Here is a 19,814-nt window from a genome sequence, read left to right on the forward strand (position 1 = left end):
TTAATAGGATTTAGTTAAAAGTGCATGTTTAAAACACAAATTTAATTGAAAAAATGCATCACAGTTAATGACAACTTAATCGCAGGCTTCAAATGTTTGTGTTTTTTCATGTGACATAAACAGTTGGTATTTGGGCTGCATGTCATGATCATGTTTAGTGAGGACTATGAGGGGCCGTACTCTCACATACATACATTCTCCTTTCACATACATATATTTTCACTCTCACATACATACATTCTCTTTTCACATGCATATATTTTCCCTCTCTCATATACATACATTCTCCGTTCACGTACATATATTTTCACTCTCACATACATACATACATTCTCCTTTCACATACATATATTTTCACTCTCACATACATTCTCCTTTCACATACATATATTTTCACTCTCACACATACATACATTCTCTTTTCACATGCATATATTTTCCCTCTCACACATACATACATTCTCCTTTCACATACATATATTTTCACTCTAACATACATACAGTTTTTTCTCTCATAAGAATATATTTTTAACTCACACATTCATACATTTTACTCTTATATTTCTATATTTTAACTCACACACAAATATATTTTTCTCTCATATTTCTAAATTTAACATACATATTCCTACATTTTTGATCTCATGCACATGCAGTCACAATTTTACATAATATATGTATATAAGCAGAAAATGTATGCATGTGTAAAGAAAATATATGTATGTGAGAGAAGAATATACATATATTATTTAAAATTGTGACTGCATGTGCATGAGATAAAAAATGTAGGAATATGTATGTTATATTTAGAAATATGAGAGAAAAATATATTTGTGTGAGTTAAAATATAGAAATATAAGAGTAAAATGTATGAATGTGTGAGTTAAAAATATATTCTTATGGGAGAAAAAACTGTATGTATGTTAGAGTGAAAATATATGTATGTGAAAAGAGAATGTACATATGTGAGGGTGAAATGTATGTATGTGAAAGGAGAATGTATGTATGTGTGAGAGGGAAAATATGTGCATGTGAAAAGAGAATGTATGTATGTTAGAGTGAAAATATATGTATGTGAAAGGAGAATGTAAATATGTGAGGGTGAAAATGTATGTATGTGAAAGGAGAATGTATGTATGTGTGAGAGGGAAAATATATGCATGTGAAAAGAGAATGTATGTATGTGAGAGTGAAAATATATGTATGTGAAAGGAGAATGTATGTATGTGAGAGTACGGCCCCTCATAGTCCTCACTAAACATGATCATGACATGCAGCCCAAATACCAACTGTTTATGTCACATGAAAAAACACAAACATTTGAAGCCTGCGATTAAGTTGTCATTAACTGTGATGCATTTTTTCAATTAAATTTGTGTTTTAAACATGCACTTTTAACTAAATCCTATTAAAGATGCCATTTGCAATTAGCATTGCCAGTTCAGACATGAAAACTGAGTGGTCATTGGTTAGTGACGTTTCGGGCTAACACCAGTGATCACTCCTACCACAGTATCAGATTTCATACTGAATATTTAATCATCGGGTTACATACACTGATGCGTGCCTGTCTTACTAGCATGTATGTCTGAACCCATCCAACCTGCATCAACCTGTGTGGTTCTGTAGTTGCTTTTCACAGGGGGATCAGAACTGGTCATTGCCTTGTACCTTGGTCATTGCCTATGGGGATTGCCTATGGGAATTGCTATTAAGGATATTATGGTGTGATATTATTAGTAGTATTGTATACCTGATCATGTGTTTGCAGTGAGTTTCCCCAGAGTAGCAAAACCTAACGCCAAATCCTGTAAAATGATTTGTGTCTATGTTTGCAATATTTGGTTAAACTAATACGTGGCAATTTCTTGCTGAACTATTCTAACTAAGGGAAAGTTCCATCATCAACACCTTGGTTGTGTGTTGTATTCTGTAATTTTGACTTACTAGGTTAATTATTTGTATAGTCGTCTTTATACTGTAACACTGACTTTTACACACAACCTCCCCTACTACCCCAAAGAGCAACACTGGACGTAAATAACAGGCGCAAAACACAACTCACTGCTATTTTAAGAATCATATTAAAACATTTTTTTATATTTGTCCTGTCAAAATTAACTGTAAAAAAGATGCACATATTTTTGTTAGGTATCCCAGCAAGACTTAACTGCCTGCTGTTAATTCTGTTATGGTTTATGCTTATTGTGACTGGTTGGAAGATGCCAGAAATAATAATATGTAACATTTAAAGTAAAATAATGCGTTTTGAGTGCAGTTGGTGATTTAAATGAATTCCTATGAGGAGTTCTGGTTATAATTGATCCATGAAATCAGCTACATAAATACATTTTACTAATTTAGCAGATGTTCTTATTTACAGGTGCTGGTCATAAAATTAGAATATCATCAAAAAGTTGATTTATTTCAGTAATTCCATTCAAAAAGTGAAACTTGTATATTATATTCATTCATTACACACAGACTGATATATTTCAAATGTTTATTTATTTTAATTGTGATGATTATAACTGACAACGAATGAAAATCCCAAATTCATTATCTCAGAAAATGTGAATATATATATAAAATATTCAAATTTTATGACCAGCACCTGTAGAGCAACCTAATAAGCAATTAGGGTTCTCTCCCTTTTGCTCACACACCCTGCTTCTACTGCTTTTGTACTCTGTGTATTTGTGTGGAGCAAGCCAGTGGGAGAAGATCCTAGAAATTGCAGCTAGGCTATATTTTTTGGACTACATTATGTTGCAAACATTTAGCAGAGTTGAACAAGCCTATAAACTGTAGCTATATATTCTGGGGAATATAAAGAAGTATTGTATACCAATGCACCAAATTGTATAGAGGATTACTTAAGCCTATGATTTTCTTTTCATAAAAAGGTTATGTAAGCTAAACTTTTTAGTGCAGTTCCCTGTGTTGCTTTAAGTGTACTTCTAGGTTAACCAGGATGTATGTCAGCAAAGAAACAGAATACTTTAGTCCCATGGCTCTCCCCTCTTATAACAACTAGGTCATATTCTATTTACTTTCTGTTTGTTTCTTCTACATTACATTTATCTACATGAGGAACCCTGTCACAACAAGATTTATTGTTGTCCAACATAGGTGTGAAATAAAAAGGCATGCATGAATGTGTTTAATACAGTATTTACCTGTAGTAATTTCTAGTACCAAAAATAAAAACCAAACTATGAGCAAAGTTAATGTTGTTGTTTTTCACATCCATATATCCCTGTCATGAAAGTTAGTATTTTGAATTGTTAGGGATTATCCTGTTCCAATTCTAAGCAACAACAGAAACAAAGAATTACCAAGCCGTACACCCCGAGTGACTTTCTGGAGGACAGAGTACTGCATGCACCTAAAAAAGCTTTGATTTCCTAGCAGTTAACATTATGGAGCATAGAAATATGTCAGACAATTATTGAATTAAATTGTTATCCAATAAAAACCTTCACAGCTTTAGACTTGTTTCAGCATCGTTCATAAAAGATTGGCCTCTTCCTGTCAGAAAGCTTCAGAAAAGAGGTTTAATAGGCACCCTCTTAATAAAAGCAACGAGAATATATTTATTGGTCATTTAGCTCACAGTGTAAAAAGCTACGTTTATTTGTTCAATTGTGTGTATTTCACTGTTTTACAGCTGTAAGTACTGTCTGTTGGACACATTTCAAATTGATAATAGCATGGCAGCCAGCAGTAAAGCAAATGGGAGTTGGTTGCTGTGGGTGAAGTGAAGTGAGGTGACCTTATCATACAATGATAAACTAGAAATAGGAAACGGGAACCAAAATACAATCACAGACAGACAGGCTGGATCAACAGTTGCTGTTGCTGGATGGACTTTTGGCAGGAGAAAAATGGATTTGGTTGTTGAATTACAGCCTGGGGACTACATTTCATTGCCCACACCAAAACCCTAACAGAAAACCTGTATTTCTGCTTTAGTATGTAATGGTAGCATAAGGTCAAGATTAACCAATCATAAATGAATGGAAAAGATAAGCACCACAAATCTCGAATATATGGGGTGCCTATCTTTTCCATTCATTCTGGACTGTGACATATAGACCTGTGACATATTGCCCTATCTACAAAACAAATGGAACAAATGTTTTTCCTTGTTGAATTGATGTCCCCGATGACACCCTATACTTCATTGCTTGAATAATTTTTTCCTGTCTAGTTGACCGATTTTAACAATCTGAGATATGTATTGATTTCTTTGTTGCCCTCCTTGGGACTGAAAGATTTATCCAAACGGCCATTACCAGCTCAAACACTTCGTCGTAGAAATCTCAGCTCAAACATTTCCCTGTCTTATGACTTTACTGTGTTTTTCATCACTTCTCCAAGAAGTTTTCTTAATTTTGCATTGCCTTCCATAACAAAATGATAGTAGTTGAAGCCTTCTGTACCACTGACATGTTAGAATGTTAATTATTTATCTTCATTTAATCAAATTCCCTGGAAATGAACAGATTTTGTTTTTAAATCAAACCTCATCAGCTCCTTCAAATAAGAAAGCCTCAAAACAAGTCTGAGAAATAGGCCCTTAATCTATTTCTCCTTATCATTTATTGAAGTATAGCAAGTTTTCTCTGTTGTACTTAATGCCTCATTGGTTCCGAATAACAATATCATTTCTTTAATCAGAGCCTATAAGACTCTTCTAAAAAGTAATATACTTTATAGGGAATATTTTGCCATTTGATATGCAGGCTGAATAGGGAGGCAAACATTTAAGAGATTCATGTGAAGACTGTGAGTGAGGATGTGAAACTTTGGTCACCTGTGTGAAGACACAAGCCTAGCTAATCAAAGATAAGGTTACACATTATGAGCAATATATTTTAGCCCTAATTGTTTGGCTCCCAAATTCATAACAGTAACAACAACATGCAGAAATACCACGTATATGTAATTAGGTTTTAATGGCACCTGATAAAACACACACAGATATGCTCAGCCACCAAATGCATGAATAAACTCATGGATGGCCACTTATAAGAGTTTCTAATGACAATCTGTTAATGGGAAGACAGTTCTTTTACATATATACATTTCTAGGAGGGCCACACAGCAACTCTCAGGGAACAAAATCTTTAATAAATTGGGGCCATACTCATTAACTTTCGTTATAACCATTTGATTAGATGACTGGTCTGAAATAGCTGGCTGCTGTCGAGCCGGGTGCATCTGAGTTCTGTCAAATTTGAAACAGGTAAACAATTTTTTGCACTGAGGTAAAAAAAATGCTTTCGTTTGAGCTTGCAGTTATCCTTCGCTGCCTCCTTCAATTGAGTGTCTCGCGCAATTTTTTTAATGTTTTATTGAAAAACAATACCAGACCGCCACGCGTCACATCACTGCTCAACTTTTGACTAGCCAACACAGCGCGAAAGGAGCTGCAAGATAGCTATTTGTGCGTGCGCCAGATTACAAAACAACTAGAGGATGTTTATAATGCGATAATGTATATTTTTATTTTTGCAGTGGCCCGATCGGGACAGTAACTTGCTAGTTTTATTAGTCCCAAATTGACTTTTTACTGGCCCCAGGCCATCGTTATTGGTGAGCCCTGTGTGTTATGATATAGTTAGGGTGGATATACAGAAGACCATCATTACTGTACTGTAGTAGTAGTAGCAAGAACAGCACAATTAAGAAAAGAGAAATTATTCTCTATCATTACTTCAAGACATGAAGGTCGGTCAAAACTGTAAGCACTTTGAACGTTTCATCAAGAGCTGTCGCATAAATCATCAAACACTATGAAACTGTCTCTCATGAGGACTGCCACAGGAAAGGAAAACCCAGAGTTTCCTCTGTTACCAGTCAAAATCTTTGGACAGATCAGTCCAAATTTGAGTTTTTCTATCTTCATTTGGGAAAAATGGACGCCACATCCTCCGGGTTATAAACAAAAGGGACCATCTGACTTGTTAACAGCGGACAGTGTGAAAGCTAACATCCGGGATGGTATGGGGGTGCATTAGTGTGATGGCACCATTAATGCTGAACAATATGTACAGGTTTTGGAGCAACATATACTGATTGTCTTTTTCAGGGAAGACCTTGCTTATTTCAGCAAGACAATGCCAAACCACATTCTGCACATATTACAATTGCAGCATGGTTCTGAAGTTAAAATGTGCTAAACTAGACTGCCTGCAGTCCAGACCTGGCACCCATTGAAAACATTTGGCACATTATGAAACAAAAAATACAACAAAGGAGACCCCAAACTAATGAGCAACTGAAATCCTATATCAAGCAAGAATGGGAAAACATTCAAAACATTTTGGTCTCCTCAGTTCTCCAACGCTTACACAGTGTTGTTAAAAGGACAGGAGATGCATACGTAATATTAAACATGCCTCTGTCTCAGTTTATTTATTTTTTAAACCTGTTGCTGGCATTGAATTCAAAATTAGCATATATTTTTCCAAAAACAATAACATTGTTGTCTTTGCATTGCCGGTTCTAGTCTTTTGGGGGCCCTAAGCAAAATTTGATTTGGGTCCTATCGGTCGAGGGCTCCCTCGTAGCTGGACATGCCTGGAGCCGGCCCTGTGATTCAGTTATTTGGATAAAATATAGGGATTCAGTTATTTGCACATCATTGCATTCTGTTTTTATTTGCATTTTACCGAGCGTCCCAACTTTTTTGAAACGGGGTTGTTCAATGTGGAACATAGTAAAAAAAAAAATACCCTTGAATGAGTAGGTGTCCAAACTTTTGACTGGTCGTGTATATTCTTTTTTTACAATCACTAGAGGAAAAACTTTCTCCATTGTATTAAAAAAAAAGTTGTATTTGTCTCTCATCTGGCTACATAACCTTTTTCCTATCAAAGTTCCAATGATGTTAAACTCACTAACGTTTATTTCTGATTGAGAGTAGAGACTTTCTTCTGCTTCTTGCCATGGAAGTTGTCTAATTGTAATTTTGGAGACTTGGTGACAGCAAGACTCAACAAACTTCTGCAATTCTCCAACTGTCATCCTTACTCCTTGGTGTCCATGGGACACATTGTTATGGAATCTCTTACATTAACCAAAGCTTCAGTTCATTTTATCTTCTTCATGATTAAGGCAACACCTTAGATGGGCATTTTCATATGAGTAGAAATGTTTTGTATGTGTCATTGCCTGCTTTCTTCGGTCAACAACTTTGTCTCTTTTGTCATGTTTTTGGCCCCAGCATAACGGCTAACTTTAGCAGGTTGGTCTGTTTGACATTCTAGCAGCTAGCCTTTACAGACCAATCATATAAACCAATGTGTTTTGTCAACTGTATAATGTATGGTCAACATTTAAGGTCAGAGACAACAGTGAGAGATTATTATCACAGAAATCATTATTACAGAGAGATTAAATATCTCACACTCTCCACCAACAGGGGGATGTGGACTAATTCACTGTAGTACTGACACAAGGTGCAGGGTAGGAGTGGGAAGTCATTCCTTTTATTAGTTCCCAAAAAAACAACATAAGGAGAGGTACACCATGATCTGAACCACAAAACTCAAACAATGAAGCACAAACACAAAAGACCAAAATGAAAACTTAAATAGGGTCCCGAAGCAGAGACACCTCTGCAGTCAGGCCCTGACTGTGGCCCCCAGGCGCATATAGATGCCTAGAGGCACTCCCGCCAGGACCTGACACACAGCTGATGGGTTTCAATTATTCTTACCTGAAAAGGGAGAGAAATATTATAATAATATTGATTCTCTCAAATGACTAAATGTAAATTTTAACCTACCTGTATTTAGTGTTTTAACATAGACTTATTTCCTTTCTGTTTCCATATTATCCCAGCAGATGTCAGTGTTACTCAAGGTATATTATGGTAGATTTTGCTACAACTTTGACAGAATACAATGCCCTTTTGGTTCAGTGGTTCACAACAGGAATGGCCTATTTCAACCCATTTTCAATAGCTTTTCTTTGCTTTTGTATATTGCACCTATCTAGTTAATAGTTTTAAGGCAGCTAGACATGAGCATACAATAGTCATATAACCTCTGATGGCCGGTTGCTGCAGCACAGAGGGGAAAAACTGTTAGTTTTAGGGATTTTAATGGTCATGATTTCATAAAGTCAGTCACAACAAGTCACCTTAAAATTCTTAACTAAATACAGCTAAAGAAGTTAATAAAATCTTTGAGTCACCAAATCTCCAAAGCATTAATTATATGTAACCTCCAAGCCAACAAGCTATTTGGAAATGGCTGTTTATTAGTCTGCTTTGGTAGAGATTAGCAACATAGATTAACACAAATGTATTAGTTGGAAAATGTTAACATCCTCAAGAAAAGCTATGGTGAATGACACACAATGGCAGAAAGCACAGAGGATTGCTGTATCAATAACAAGGTCAACTGTGTTGAATAAATCCTTTGAATTCTTTGATTCAAGATCCTGATTATACTTTAGATTTTTATGGAATTGAGGAGTTCATGTTTATTTTTTATGATGAGCAGATTCTTTTGGAATGAAATGCAGAACTTTATTACAGACTAAACAGGAAATGTTAAATTAATTTGATTTCATATAATCATCTATTTAAGAAACAATAGTGATGAAGATGTAATAGAGTCAATTGATAATTACATTATTTTCAGACGTATTTTCAGTATGGACTATGGCGCCCCAACCGTGATTCTGTCACGGCCTAGAGAATTTAAAAAATCCACTGACCTGTAAGGAAATGCCCTGAACCCGGAGTAAGGTTCATCACTAGGCAAAAAGATCTATCAAATCATCTCAAGCAGCATTCGTGAGACCTACATTTCCGCTGCATGGGTGTAGACCAGCCTCTCCTAAAAAAGTACATAAATGTTTTTATTAATATTGTGACTTACTAATTAAGTAAAAATAAAAATGCATAATGCCACCTACCTGTAAACACACAACATTTATAGTGGTCAGGGAAACAATTGTCAACATTCTGCATCAGAGCAGAATTCTTTCATCTTTCATTTTTTATTGTCTGAAAGTTTACCAGTTGCCATGTTACAGTAGCAGTGAGTTATGCCAGAAGATTTATAATATAAAATACTGTATATCCATTAATGTAAATGCTCTGGTTCAAAACATTTTTTTTTAAACAAATTAGTTTAACAAATATAGCACTACTTCAACTGAAATGAAAACCAAAAGACAATTAAAACATATATTATTAATTGATATACCTGTTTTACATTATTTGTTAAAAATTATTAAAGAAAGAAAGAAAATAGAATGCAATGTCCAACCCCAAATAAGAACCTTTTACCTCATTGTAATTGTCTGGAAATTGTGAAACAGCATGATGCGTCTCCAACTTTCAACCAGAATAGAATGTTTACTGACACCTCTGTGCAGTCATCATTTCAGTTTCTCTATAAAGTATGTTTCAATAAGTGGATATTCCTCGTTTATAGGGAAGCAATCAGAGGCAATCAGAGGCAAATTGCAATTTATACCATAATTACTGCTGATTGCAGCCTGTGTTCGATTAATTTATAATTACAAAGACTTTCGCTGTTAGAAGTCAGAAGAGTGACACTTTTAAAATTCATGTTTTATTTGAAAGCAATTATTTTATTGAAGCAAATGCTTAACATTGGCTGGTAAATGTTTACAGCTTGTTTAACAGTCTAATTGTTATCACAGATCAATTCAATGAATTATCTAATTCTGTATGAGCTTTTTGCATTTTACTTCTCAAAATACTGCAATTAAAAACAAATGCATTTTCACCAAACTAATTCATACTCCCAGCAATCACTTCACTTCGTGACTGTTGTCAAGTCTGGTAGTCATTTAGTGAATCAAATTGATTGCTCTCCTTTTCTAAACATTCAAATGTAATTACCAAACTTGTTAAAACAGTACTAAAGAGGAATAGAAAGAGGGAAGTTACAATTCATATATATTTTTAAAACACAGCTAATGATAGACGTAATAGATGATAGACATGGAAAATGTAATCTAACATAGCTCATTAAACAAATACAATAAAAAAAAAAAAATATATATTCATTCATCTTCTTCCGCTTCATCCGGGCCGGGTCGCGGGGGCAGCAGTCTAAGCAGAGATGCCCAGACTTCCCTCTCCCCAGACACTTCCTCCAGCTCTTCCGGGGGACACCGAGGCGTTCCCAGGCCAGCCGGGAGACATAGTCCCTCCAGCGTGTCCTAGGTCTTCCCCGGGGGCTCCTCCCGGTGGGACGGGACAGGAACACCTTCCCAGGAAGGCGTTCCGGAGGCATCCGAAACAGATGCCCAAGCCACCTCAGCTGACCCCTCTCGATGTAGAGGAACAGCGGCTCTACTCCAAGCTCCTCCCGGGTGACCGAGCTTCTCACCCTATCTCTAAGGGATCGCCCAGCCACCCTGTGGAGAAAGCTCATTTCGGCCGCCTGTATCCAGGATCTTGTCCTTTCGGTCATGACCCAAAGCTCATGACCATAGGTGAGAGTAGGAACGTAGATTGACCGGTAAATCGAGAGCTTCGCCTTGCGGCTCAGCTCTTTCTTCACCACAACAGACCGATACATCGACCGCATTACTGCAGAAGCTGCACCGATCCGTCTGTCAATCTCCCGTTCCATCCTTCCCTCACTCGTGAACAAGATCCCTAGATACTTAAACTCCTCCACTTGAGGCAGGCACTCTCCACCAACCTGAAGTGGGCAAGCCACCCTTTTCCGACTGAGGACCATGGCCTCGGATTTGGAGGTACTGATTCTCATCCCCACCGCTTCACACTCGGCTGCAAACCCCAGCGCATGCTGAAGGTCCTGGTTTGAAGGGGCCAACACGACAACATCATCCGCAAAGAGCAAAGACGAAATCGTGTGGTCCCCAAACCTGACACCCTCCGGCCCCTGGCTGCGCCTAGAAATTCTGTCCATAAAAATTATGAACAGAACCGATGACAAAGGGCAGCCCTGCCGGAGTCCAACATGCACTGGGAACAAGTCTGACTTACTGCCGGCAATGCGGACCAAGCTCCTGCTTCGGTCGTATAGGGACCTGACAGCCCTTAGCAAAGGACCCAGGACCCCATATTCCCGAAACACCCTCCACAGGACGCCGCGAGAGACACAGTCGAATGCCTTCTCCAAATCCACAAAACACATGTGGACTGGTTGGGCAAACTCCCATGAACCCTCCAACACCCCGTAGAGGGTACAGAGCTGGTCCAGTGTTCCACGGCCCGGACGAAAACCACACTGTTCCTCCTGAATCCGAGGTTCTACTATCGGCCGTATTCTCCTCTCCAGAACCCTGGCATAGACTTTCCCGGGGAGGCTGAGAAGTGTGATCCCCCTATAGTTGGAACACACCCTCCGGTCCCCCTTCTTAAAAAGAGGGACCACCACCCCGGTCTGCCATCCCAAAGGCACTGTCCCCGACCGCCACGCGATGTTGCACAGGCGTGTCAACCAAGACAGCCCCACAACATCCAGAGACTTGAGGTACTCAGGGCGGATCTCATCCACCCCCGGTGCCTTGCCACCGAGGAGTTTCTTGACCACCTCAGTGACTTCAGCCCGGGTGATGGACGAGTCCACCTCTGAGCCATCATCCTCTGCTTCCTCAATGGAAGACGGGACTGCGGGATTGAGGAGATCCTCGAAGTACTCCTTCCACCGCCCGACGACATCCCCAGTTGAGGTCAACAGCTGCCCACCTCTACTGTAAACAGCGTTGGTAGGGCACTGTTTCCCTCTCCTGAGGCGAAACAGTGCATATATATTAATATATATGTGAATATGCTAAATCCTAAAATTTTTATATAAATATTTCCTGTAGTTTTAGGATGAATCTCTATTTTATTAGCCTACCTCAAAACATTGTACTATAACAGCCTGGCAGCAATATTCCCAACATTTACAGTGAACTGCAATGGTTATCAAGGTGGCATACAACTGTCTTTTAACTGTCTTGTATATATCTATCTGATTTAATGTTAGGGGCACTTCTCCTAACACTAACTCCTCCTTCCTTTTATATTGACAAAGAGAAACCCATGGATGTAGCGTTCATAGAACGTAAATTTACTAACAACCAAATAAAAACCACAGGGGAACATAACATAAAAGATCTGAAATTCACCTAACAATGTTATTTCAGTAGGTAACCTGAACAAAAAAATTTGATTCTACCAAATCAAAACTGAATTTGCAGAAAAACTATTAAAGACATCACATTTTGTGATGAGTTGCCTAAGCACATGGTAACATTTGATTATGATCACTGATCTTCTAACCAAAGAAAGTGGTTAATCTGCTCATTAATAGGCTTGAAAACATGACAGCTTTATCACAAATTCACAATGAATCAATTCATGTCAAGCAGCCGTTTTAGAATAGTCAATAATGTTACTTTATTAGTGTAATTTCGTAAATATCTATCAAAAGCCTGCCAGTGCCAGTGCCCATTGAGGTTAATAATGTCAAAATAATGTTTTATCTTATGAGTATACCAAATCAATCACAGTAGACCTCTGAGGTGCAATTGTGTGACGGCATAGATAATAAGGAAAGGTTATAAAGCAAACATATTCATGAAAGGCTCATTAAATATGTAATTAAAACATTATTTGTATGTCAAAGTAAATTGTACACAAGTCAGTACTTGTGTACATTTTGGTGAATTCTGGTCCTGAAAAGAGGAAAAAAGAAAAACACACAGCTAGCACTTGCATGTCAATACTTTCTCTCCCTCTCTGAAAAAAACATATAATAATAATGCAAATACTTAGATGACATAGATGTTAATATTGTTTAATTCTCGAGTAAAAACAAGGGTGTAGCATTCACATGTTAATGCACTGAATGAGTTTGATGTTGGAATGTGTGTTGTGATGAAACTCTGATCATAACTAAAATATAAACTCAACATGCAGCCATTTCAATGTTGTTGTTAGGTGGATGGATTATCCTGGCAAAAGACAAATGCTCAGCAAAGGGACGTACACATATTTGGCCACAAAAGTTGAAATAAATAAAAAGGAGGGATTTAATATCTGGTTATTATTTTCTCAAGATATCCCTTGTACAACAACGGCATTGCGCATTGTTGTGGATGTGAGTGAAAACAGGATATTCATGTTTTTAATCTTTTTTCGCAGATAAGAAATGTGGTATTTGGCTCAGGTGGTCATGTGCCCTTATTTCTGCGTGACTTTGCCAGAAGTGTCATGAGTCCCTGAGAAGATATGTACTGTTAGTCACATACACAATTGTTACCCTGAAAGCATTGTGTGTATGTGGCTAGACTGTGTGCATATGCAGCTGGCAATTGTCTGGATGGTTATGTGGGGAGGGGGTGCGTGCTGCTGAACGTGTGTGTGTTCTCATCTGAGTTCTTACGCGTAATGAACATTTTGATTCCGGCAACTATGTATTCATATTATATTAGTGGCTGAAGGACATTCCATGCACAACATTCTTTCCCAGTCATCCCTGCAATGTCAAAAGCTAGAGGGCTGGGACCAAAATGCTATGGTGAGGGCCAGGCCCACTAGCTTAATGCCTAGGCCTTTTACCACAGTGTACACCCTGTGCCCTTCAAAAGGACCTCACTATGTTGACCTTGGTCATTTGCTGCTGGTGTGAGAAACCAAAGGGAAGATACAAAGCTCTTAGATTTTCAGCTATTTAAATCCCCCAAATAGATTTCATGTAGCTAGTGTATTTTTTCTAATACATTTAGTTTGAAGAGCCTCCAAAATTAAAAATAAAACATGTTTCTAAATCTTTGCATTAGGTGCATTAACATGGGCTTAGTTATAGGACCATACTTCAGGTTGCTAGGTAGCTGATAGAATGGGCAGGTGATGAGATGGCATGAGTTGGCATTATAGACTGAAAAGCCAATGTGCCTGAAAATGAATTAATACATTCTTCCTCCCCCTCCCTCCCTCTCTATTTTTATCACTCTCGTTTACCTCTCACTCCCTCTCTCTTTAGGGACGCATTTTCTATGACATGGGATATCCGGAGGATGCCCCCCGAAAATATGAGAATTCTTGACTCTTCCCCGAGCAAAATGTATATACACATCACCCTCCCCTAGCCTTCGGAAAATAAACATGACCCTCCCCGTTTGAAATGCAAATAAAAAAATTGATTGAGCACATTTGGTCTCAAAGACAAACTCTTCTGCTCAACAATGTCCATGCAAATGTAGCCTATATTACAGACCCACTGTACCAACAACTGATCCAATAAGTGGAGATATTCAATAATATTCCCAATAATTCAAATAAATGGAAATATTCAACCATATAGTTTAGATTGGCTATATATCAAAAACAAAAAAAGTATTCTAACTTAAAGTTTTCATTGTGCCTGAAAATCTGCGTTGTTTTTACTTTTCCAAACATCTATAGAAATATGAATATTGTAACAACTATGCCACCAGCTGACACACACAGCTTAAAATGCACAATGCTGCATTAACTGCATGTCTTCATTGCAGCTATCGGAGAGAGCACTAGTTTCTATTATTATTTGTTGGTGTGTTTTTTTTTTTTATCACTGTCGCAGGCCCAGTCTGACTACATTATCAAAATATAAGGCCCAGCCTGGTTGTGATCGGGTTCAGGCTGAGAATGAAATACCTATCTGACTTTTTGGATCAAGGCTAAAATAAGGATTTTGAAGTTCAATGGAGGGTTGCTCATATTTTTATTTGATGTAAAATGTGTTGGTCAAAATCTAATTGCTGGCCAGAAAAGCACAGTTATTGACACATTTATAGGTCAATAATAATTAGTATGTACTTTGGATCAAACTTGAGATGTTGGAGTGCTTTTAATAACCATAAAAAACATACAGTGGGGAGAACAAATATTTGATACACTGCCGATTTTGCAGGTTTTCCCACTTACAAAGCATGTAGAAGTCTGTATCATAGGTAGTCTGCAAATGTGAGTGACAGAATCTAAAACAAAAATCCAGAAAATCACATTGTATGATTTTTAAGTAATTAATTTGCATTTTATTGCATGACATAAGTATTTGATACATCAGAACTTTATATTTGGTACAGAAACATTTGTTTGCAATTACAGAGATCATACGTTTCCTGTAGTTCTTGACCAGGTTTGCACAAACTGCAGCAGGGATTTTGGCCCACTCCTCCATACAGACCTTCTCCAGATCCTTCAGGTTTCGGGGCTGTCACTGGGCATTACGGACTTTCAGCTCCTTCCAAAGATTTTCTATTGGGTTCTGGTCTGGAGACTGGCTAGGCCACTCCAGGACCTTGAGATGCTTCTTACGGAGCCACTCCTTAGTTGCCCAGGCTGTATGTTTCAGGTCGTTGTCATGCTGGAAGACCCAGCCACGAACCATCTTCAATGCTCTTACTTGAATCGTATTCATGATTACATTTGCAAATACAGTTGATACAAAAAGTCTACACACCCCTAAAAAGTCTACACACCCCTAAAATGCCAAGTTCTTGTGATGTAAAAGAACGAAATAAAGATAAATCATGTCAGAACTTTTTCCACCTTTAATGTGACCTATAATATGAACAATTCAACAGAAAACCAAACTGAAATCTTTCAGGGGGGAAAACATTTAATAAAAAACTCACAATAACCTGGTTGCATAAGTGTGCACACCCTTAAACTAATACTTTGTTAAAGCACCTTTTGATTTTATTACAGCACTCAGTTTTTTTGGGTAGGAGTGTATTAGCATTGCACCTCTTCACATGGCAATATTTGCCCATTCTTCTTTGCAAAAGCGCTCCAAATCTGTCAGATTGCGAGGACATCTCTGGTATTTGGAACTGTTCATAATTCCCTGCACGCTGACTAAGGCCCCGGTTCCAGCTGAAGAAAAACTGTCCCAAAGCCTGACACTATCACCACCATGCTTCACTGTGGGTATGGTGTTCTTTGGGTGATGGGCAGTGTTGTTTTCGTGCCAAAAACACCTTTTGGAATTTGGGCCAAAAAATTCAACTTTGGTTTCATCAGACCATAACATTTTCCTACATGCTTTTGGGGGACTTGATGTTTGTTTTTGCAAACTTCTGCCTGGCTTGGATGTTTTTCTTTGTAAGAAAAGCCTGTCTTGCCACCCTACCCCATAACCCATTCAAGAATACGGGAGATTATTGTCACATGTAGCACACAGCCAGTACTTGCCAGAAATTCCTGCAGTTTCTTTGTTGAAACTAAGAAACTTGCTGTAGGCCTCTTGGAAGCCTCCCTGACCAGTTTTCTTCTCATCTTTTCATACATTTTGGAGGAACTTCTTGGTAATGTCTCTGTTGTGCCACATTTTATCCACTTGATGATGACTGTCTTCACTGTGTTCCATGGTATATCTAATGTTTTAGAAATGAACACTTATGCAACAAGGTTATTGTTATTATCTTTCCCCCCTGAAAGATTTCTGTTTGTTTTTCAATTTAATTATTCACTTTATACACTCACCTAAAGGATTATTAGGAACACCATACTAATACTGTGTTTGACCCACTTTGCCTTTAGAACTGCTTTAATTCTACGTGGCATTGATTCAACAAGGTGCTGAAAGCATTCTTTAGAAATGTTGGCCCATATTGATAGGATAGCATCTTGCAGTTGATGGTGATTTGTGGGATGCACATCCAGGGCACGAAGCTCCCGTTCCACCACATCCCAATGATGCTCTATTGGGTTGAGATCTGGTGACAGTGGGGGCCATTTCAGTACAGTGAACTCATTGTCGTGTTCAAGAAACCAATTTGAAATGATTTGAGCTTTGTGACATGGTGCATTATCCTGCTGGAAGTAGCCATCAGAGGATGGGTACATGGTGGTCATAAAGGGATGGACATGGTCAGAAACAATGCTCAGGTAGGCCGTGGAATTTAAACGATGCCCAATTGGCACTAAGGGGCCTAAAGTTTTCCAAGAAAACATCCCCCACACCATTACACCACCACCACCAGCCTGCACAGTGGTAACAAGGCATGATGGATCCATGTTCTCATTCTGTTTACGCCATATTCTGACTCAACCATCTGAATGTCTCAACAGAAATCGAGACTCATCAGACCAGGCAACATTCTTCCAGTCTTCAAGTGTCCAATTTTGATGAGCTCGTGCAAATTGTAGCCTCTTTTTCCTATTTGTAGTGGAGATAAGCTTGAATCAGTCGGCCCATTCTCCTCTGACCTCTAGCATCAACAAGGCATTTTCGCCCACAGGACTGCAGCATACTGGATGTTTTTCCCTTTTCACACCATTCCCTTTTCACACCATTGTAAACCCTAGAAATGTTTGTGCGTGAAAATCCCAGTAACTGAGCAGATTGTGAAATACTCAGACCGGCCCGTCTGGCTCCAACAACCATGCCACGCTCAAAATTGCTTAAATCACCTTTCTTTCCCATTCTGACATTCAGTTTGGAGTTCAGGAGATTGTCTTGACCAGGACCACACCCCTAAATGCATTGAAGCAACTGCCATGTGATTGGTTGATTAGATAATTGCATTAATGAGAAATTGAACAGGACATTATAATCCTTTAGGTGAGTTCCTAATAATCCTTTAGGTGAGTGTAGGTCACATTAAAGGTGGAAAACGTTCTGACATGATTTATCTTTGTCTCATTCTTTTACATCCAAGAACCTGGCATTTTAACAGGGGTGTGTATAATTTTTATATCCACTGTATTTATGCCATAATGAACAGCATTATGAACAGCAGCCACAAACAGTACATTAGCCCATCTTCTGTCTTCAAATGTGACTGTAGAAAGGAAGAACAAACCAAGCTGTGTCCCTGATAATCATCTATATTAAAACAGGAATGCCATAATCGGGGTTCAGCAAGCAATCCTGAAACCATTCCCTTTCTACATGACATTGGAAAAAAGAGGAAAACTCCTCCTAGGCAAAATTATGTTACCCTGCTCCCCAAACACACAATTTATTCAACTCAGTTTTTCCTCAATGGAACATCTCTCTTCGACTCTTTAAGTTCATCAAGAACATCTACAGCAAACAGACTGCAAAGATACTCTGAAATTCTTGAGTAGAGGACAATTGCACTCCCTCCGTAATTCTGAGATGCCATGAAGGTTTTTTTGTTTTTGTTTTTCCAAGCTTTTTTTCCACAATAAATTGCGCTATATCCAAGATCTGGATACTCCATGCACAAAGAGAGACTAATCGAATAGACAATAGAAAGGTAATAGAGTAATAAGATATATTCTGCCAGTCAATGCTTACATTTCAAATGTCTGACAGATATAGTAGGCTCCTGAAATGTAATAAATTATAAAATTAAATGATCATCCCTTGGACTTAATAAAAAAACTGTAAGCGCTCCCCAAGACTGAAATTAGAAAAGCATGACCCTCCTCCATTTCCCTCCGTGGCTCATCACATAAAATTCTGATCTCTCCCTTAGAGAACATCATCAAAGACAGAACTTGTGATCGCACCTGCACAAAGAGAGGAATATTTCTCAAGTTGTGATATGGTTCCATTTGGTGAGGGACTTGCATTATATTGTCACACAAATAGGTCACACTAACACAACATTTTTTACGAAACATAACTTTTTTTTAATGTTTATGTGCAAATTGTTTGTGAGACTGTATCGATATTTGGGGAGTTGTTCCCATTCTTCTCTACAGAATCTCTCAAGCACTGTCAGGCTGTCAGGTTGGATTGGGAACATCGCATCACAGCCATTGTCAGGTGTCTCCAGAGATGTTAGGCCTCTGGCTGGCTCAAGGACATTCACAGACTTGTCCCGAAGCCACTCCTGTGTTGTCTTGGCTGCCTGCTTAGGGTCATTGTCCTGTTGGATGTTGAGCCTTCGCCCTAGTCTGAGGTTCTGTGTACAGATGCAAGATTCATCATGCATCTGTCTGTACTTTGCTACATTCATCTTTCCCTCAGTCCTGACTAGTCTCCCAGTCCCTACTGCTGAAAAACACCCCAATAATATTTGGTCCTTATTACTATGCAACATTACTTGTTTCATGACAACGTTATATTGCCCATAATCTGCTGACAATTGAAGTTGAACAGCAAAACATGTTCTAACCTATATTAAGAGAAGAATATGATTTAAGATAAGTCAGTTCAATGTTTTTTTTTGCAATGCTCCCATCTTTCATGTTGACTCGACTAAGCAAGAAAATTATTCTATAGCCTAGGCCTAACGTAAAGTTATTGTTACACTTCAGGCCTACTATCTAATAGCACCCATACTGATATGTCAAACCGCTTCATTCACCCAGGATCCGGCTCTGCACAATGAACAACCGTGCCTTTTCTGCACATGAACCATGACTTTGGAACCCACTTTCTGACAATCTCAAGGCTGCTCATACTGTCTGGTTTTTAAAGCTGGCCTTAAGACTAATTTTTATTGGCTGGCTGGTCTACCATTCCTACCAAGTAAGCTTTGTCTTTTTGTAATAATATGGTTATATTTATTTGTCTATAATTTTTCAGAATTATAATTTCTAATCTTAGAGATTTTGTTATAATGAAAAAGCATTTTCATAAATATAGTACATTTCCTATGTCAAAGTGGAACAAACAAACTTGTATTGCTTTAAAGATGGAGAACAATATGTTAAAGCCCTTTTTGCATCAGCAGTTTTCACAGAGTGCTTTTACAGACTATGTAGATAGTGTAATGTCCGCCTCCAGCTCAGGTCCTCGAACTAGCTCCCAATCCCATAAACACACCTCACTCTCCCAATCACCTGAACGCACTTCCAAATCCATGAATGCACCTCACTCTCCCAATCA

General features: G+C 38.2%; 1 protein-coding gene across 2 annotated transcripts in view; it reads right to left on the bottom strand.

The window, feature by feature from the left end:
- The window catches only part of opcml (opioid binding protein/cell adhesion molecule-like), a 344,606-nt gene that overhangs the window by 313,240 nt on the left and 11,552 nt on the right, over positions 1–19,814 (bottom strand). The window contains exon 1 of one of the 2 annotated variants that reach the window (XM_034293038.1): positions 8,737–8,776. The exons of the other annotated variant lie outside the window; for it this stretch is intronic. Within the exon in view, the coding sequence (XP_034148929.1) occupies positions 8,737–8,773 (37 nt within the window). The 5' untranslated portion in view covers positions 8,774–8,776. Of the gene's footprint in view, positions 1–8,736; positions 8,777–19,814 lie in introns of those variants that run through there. 2 annotated transcript variants of the gene reach the window in all.

The sequence above is a fragment of the Esox lucius genome, chromosome 7 (assembly GCF_011004845.1).
Source record: "Esox lucius isolate fEsoLuc1 chromosome 7, fEsoLuc1.pri, whole genome shotgun sequence".
NCBI lineage: Eukaryota > Metazoa > Chordata > Actinopteri > Esociformes > Esocidae > Esox > Esox lucius.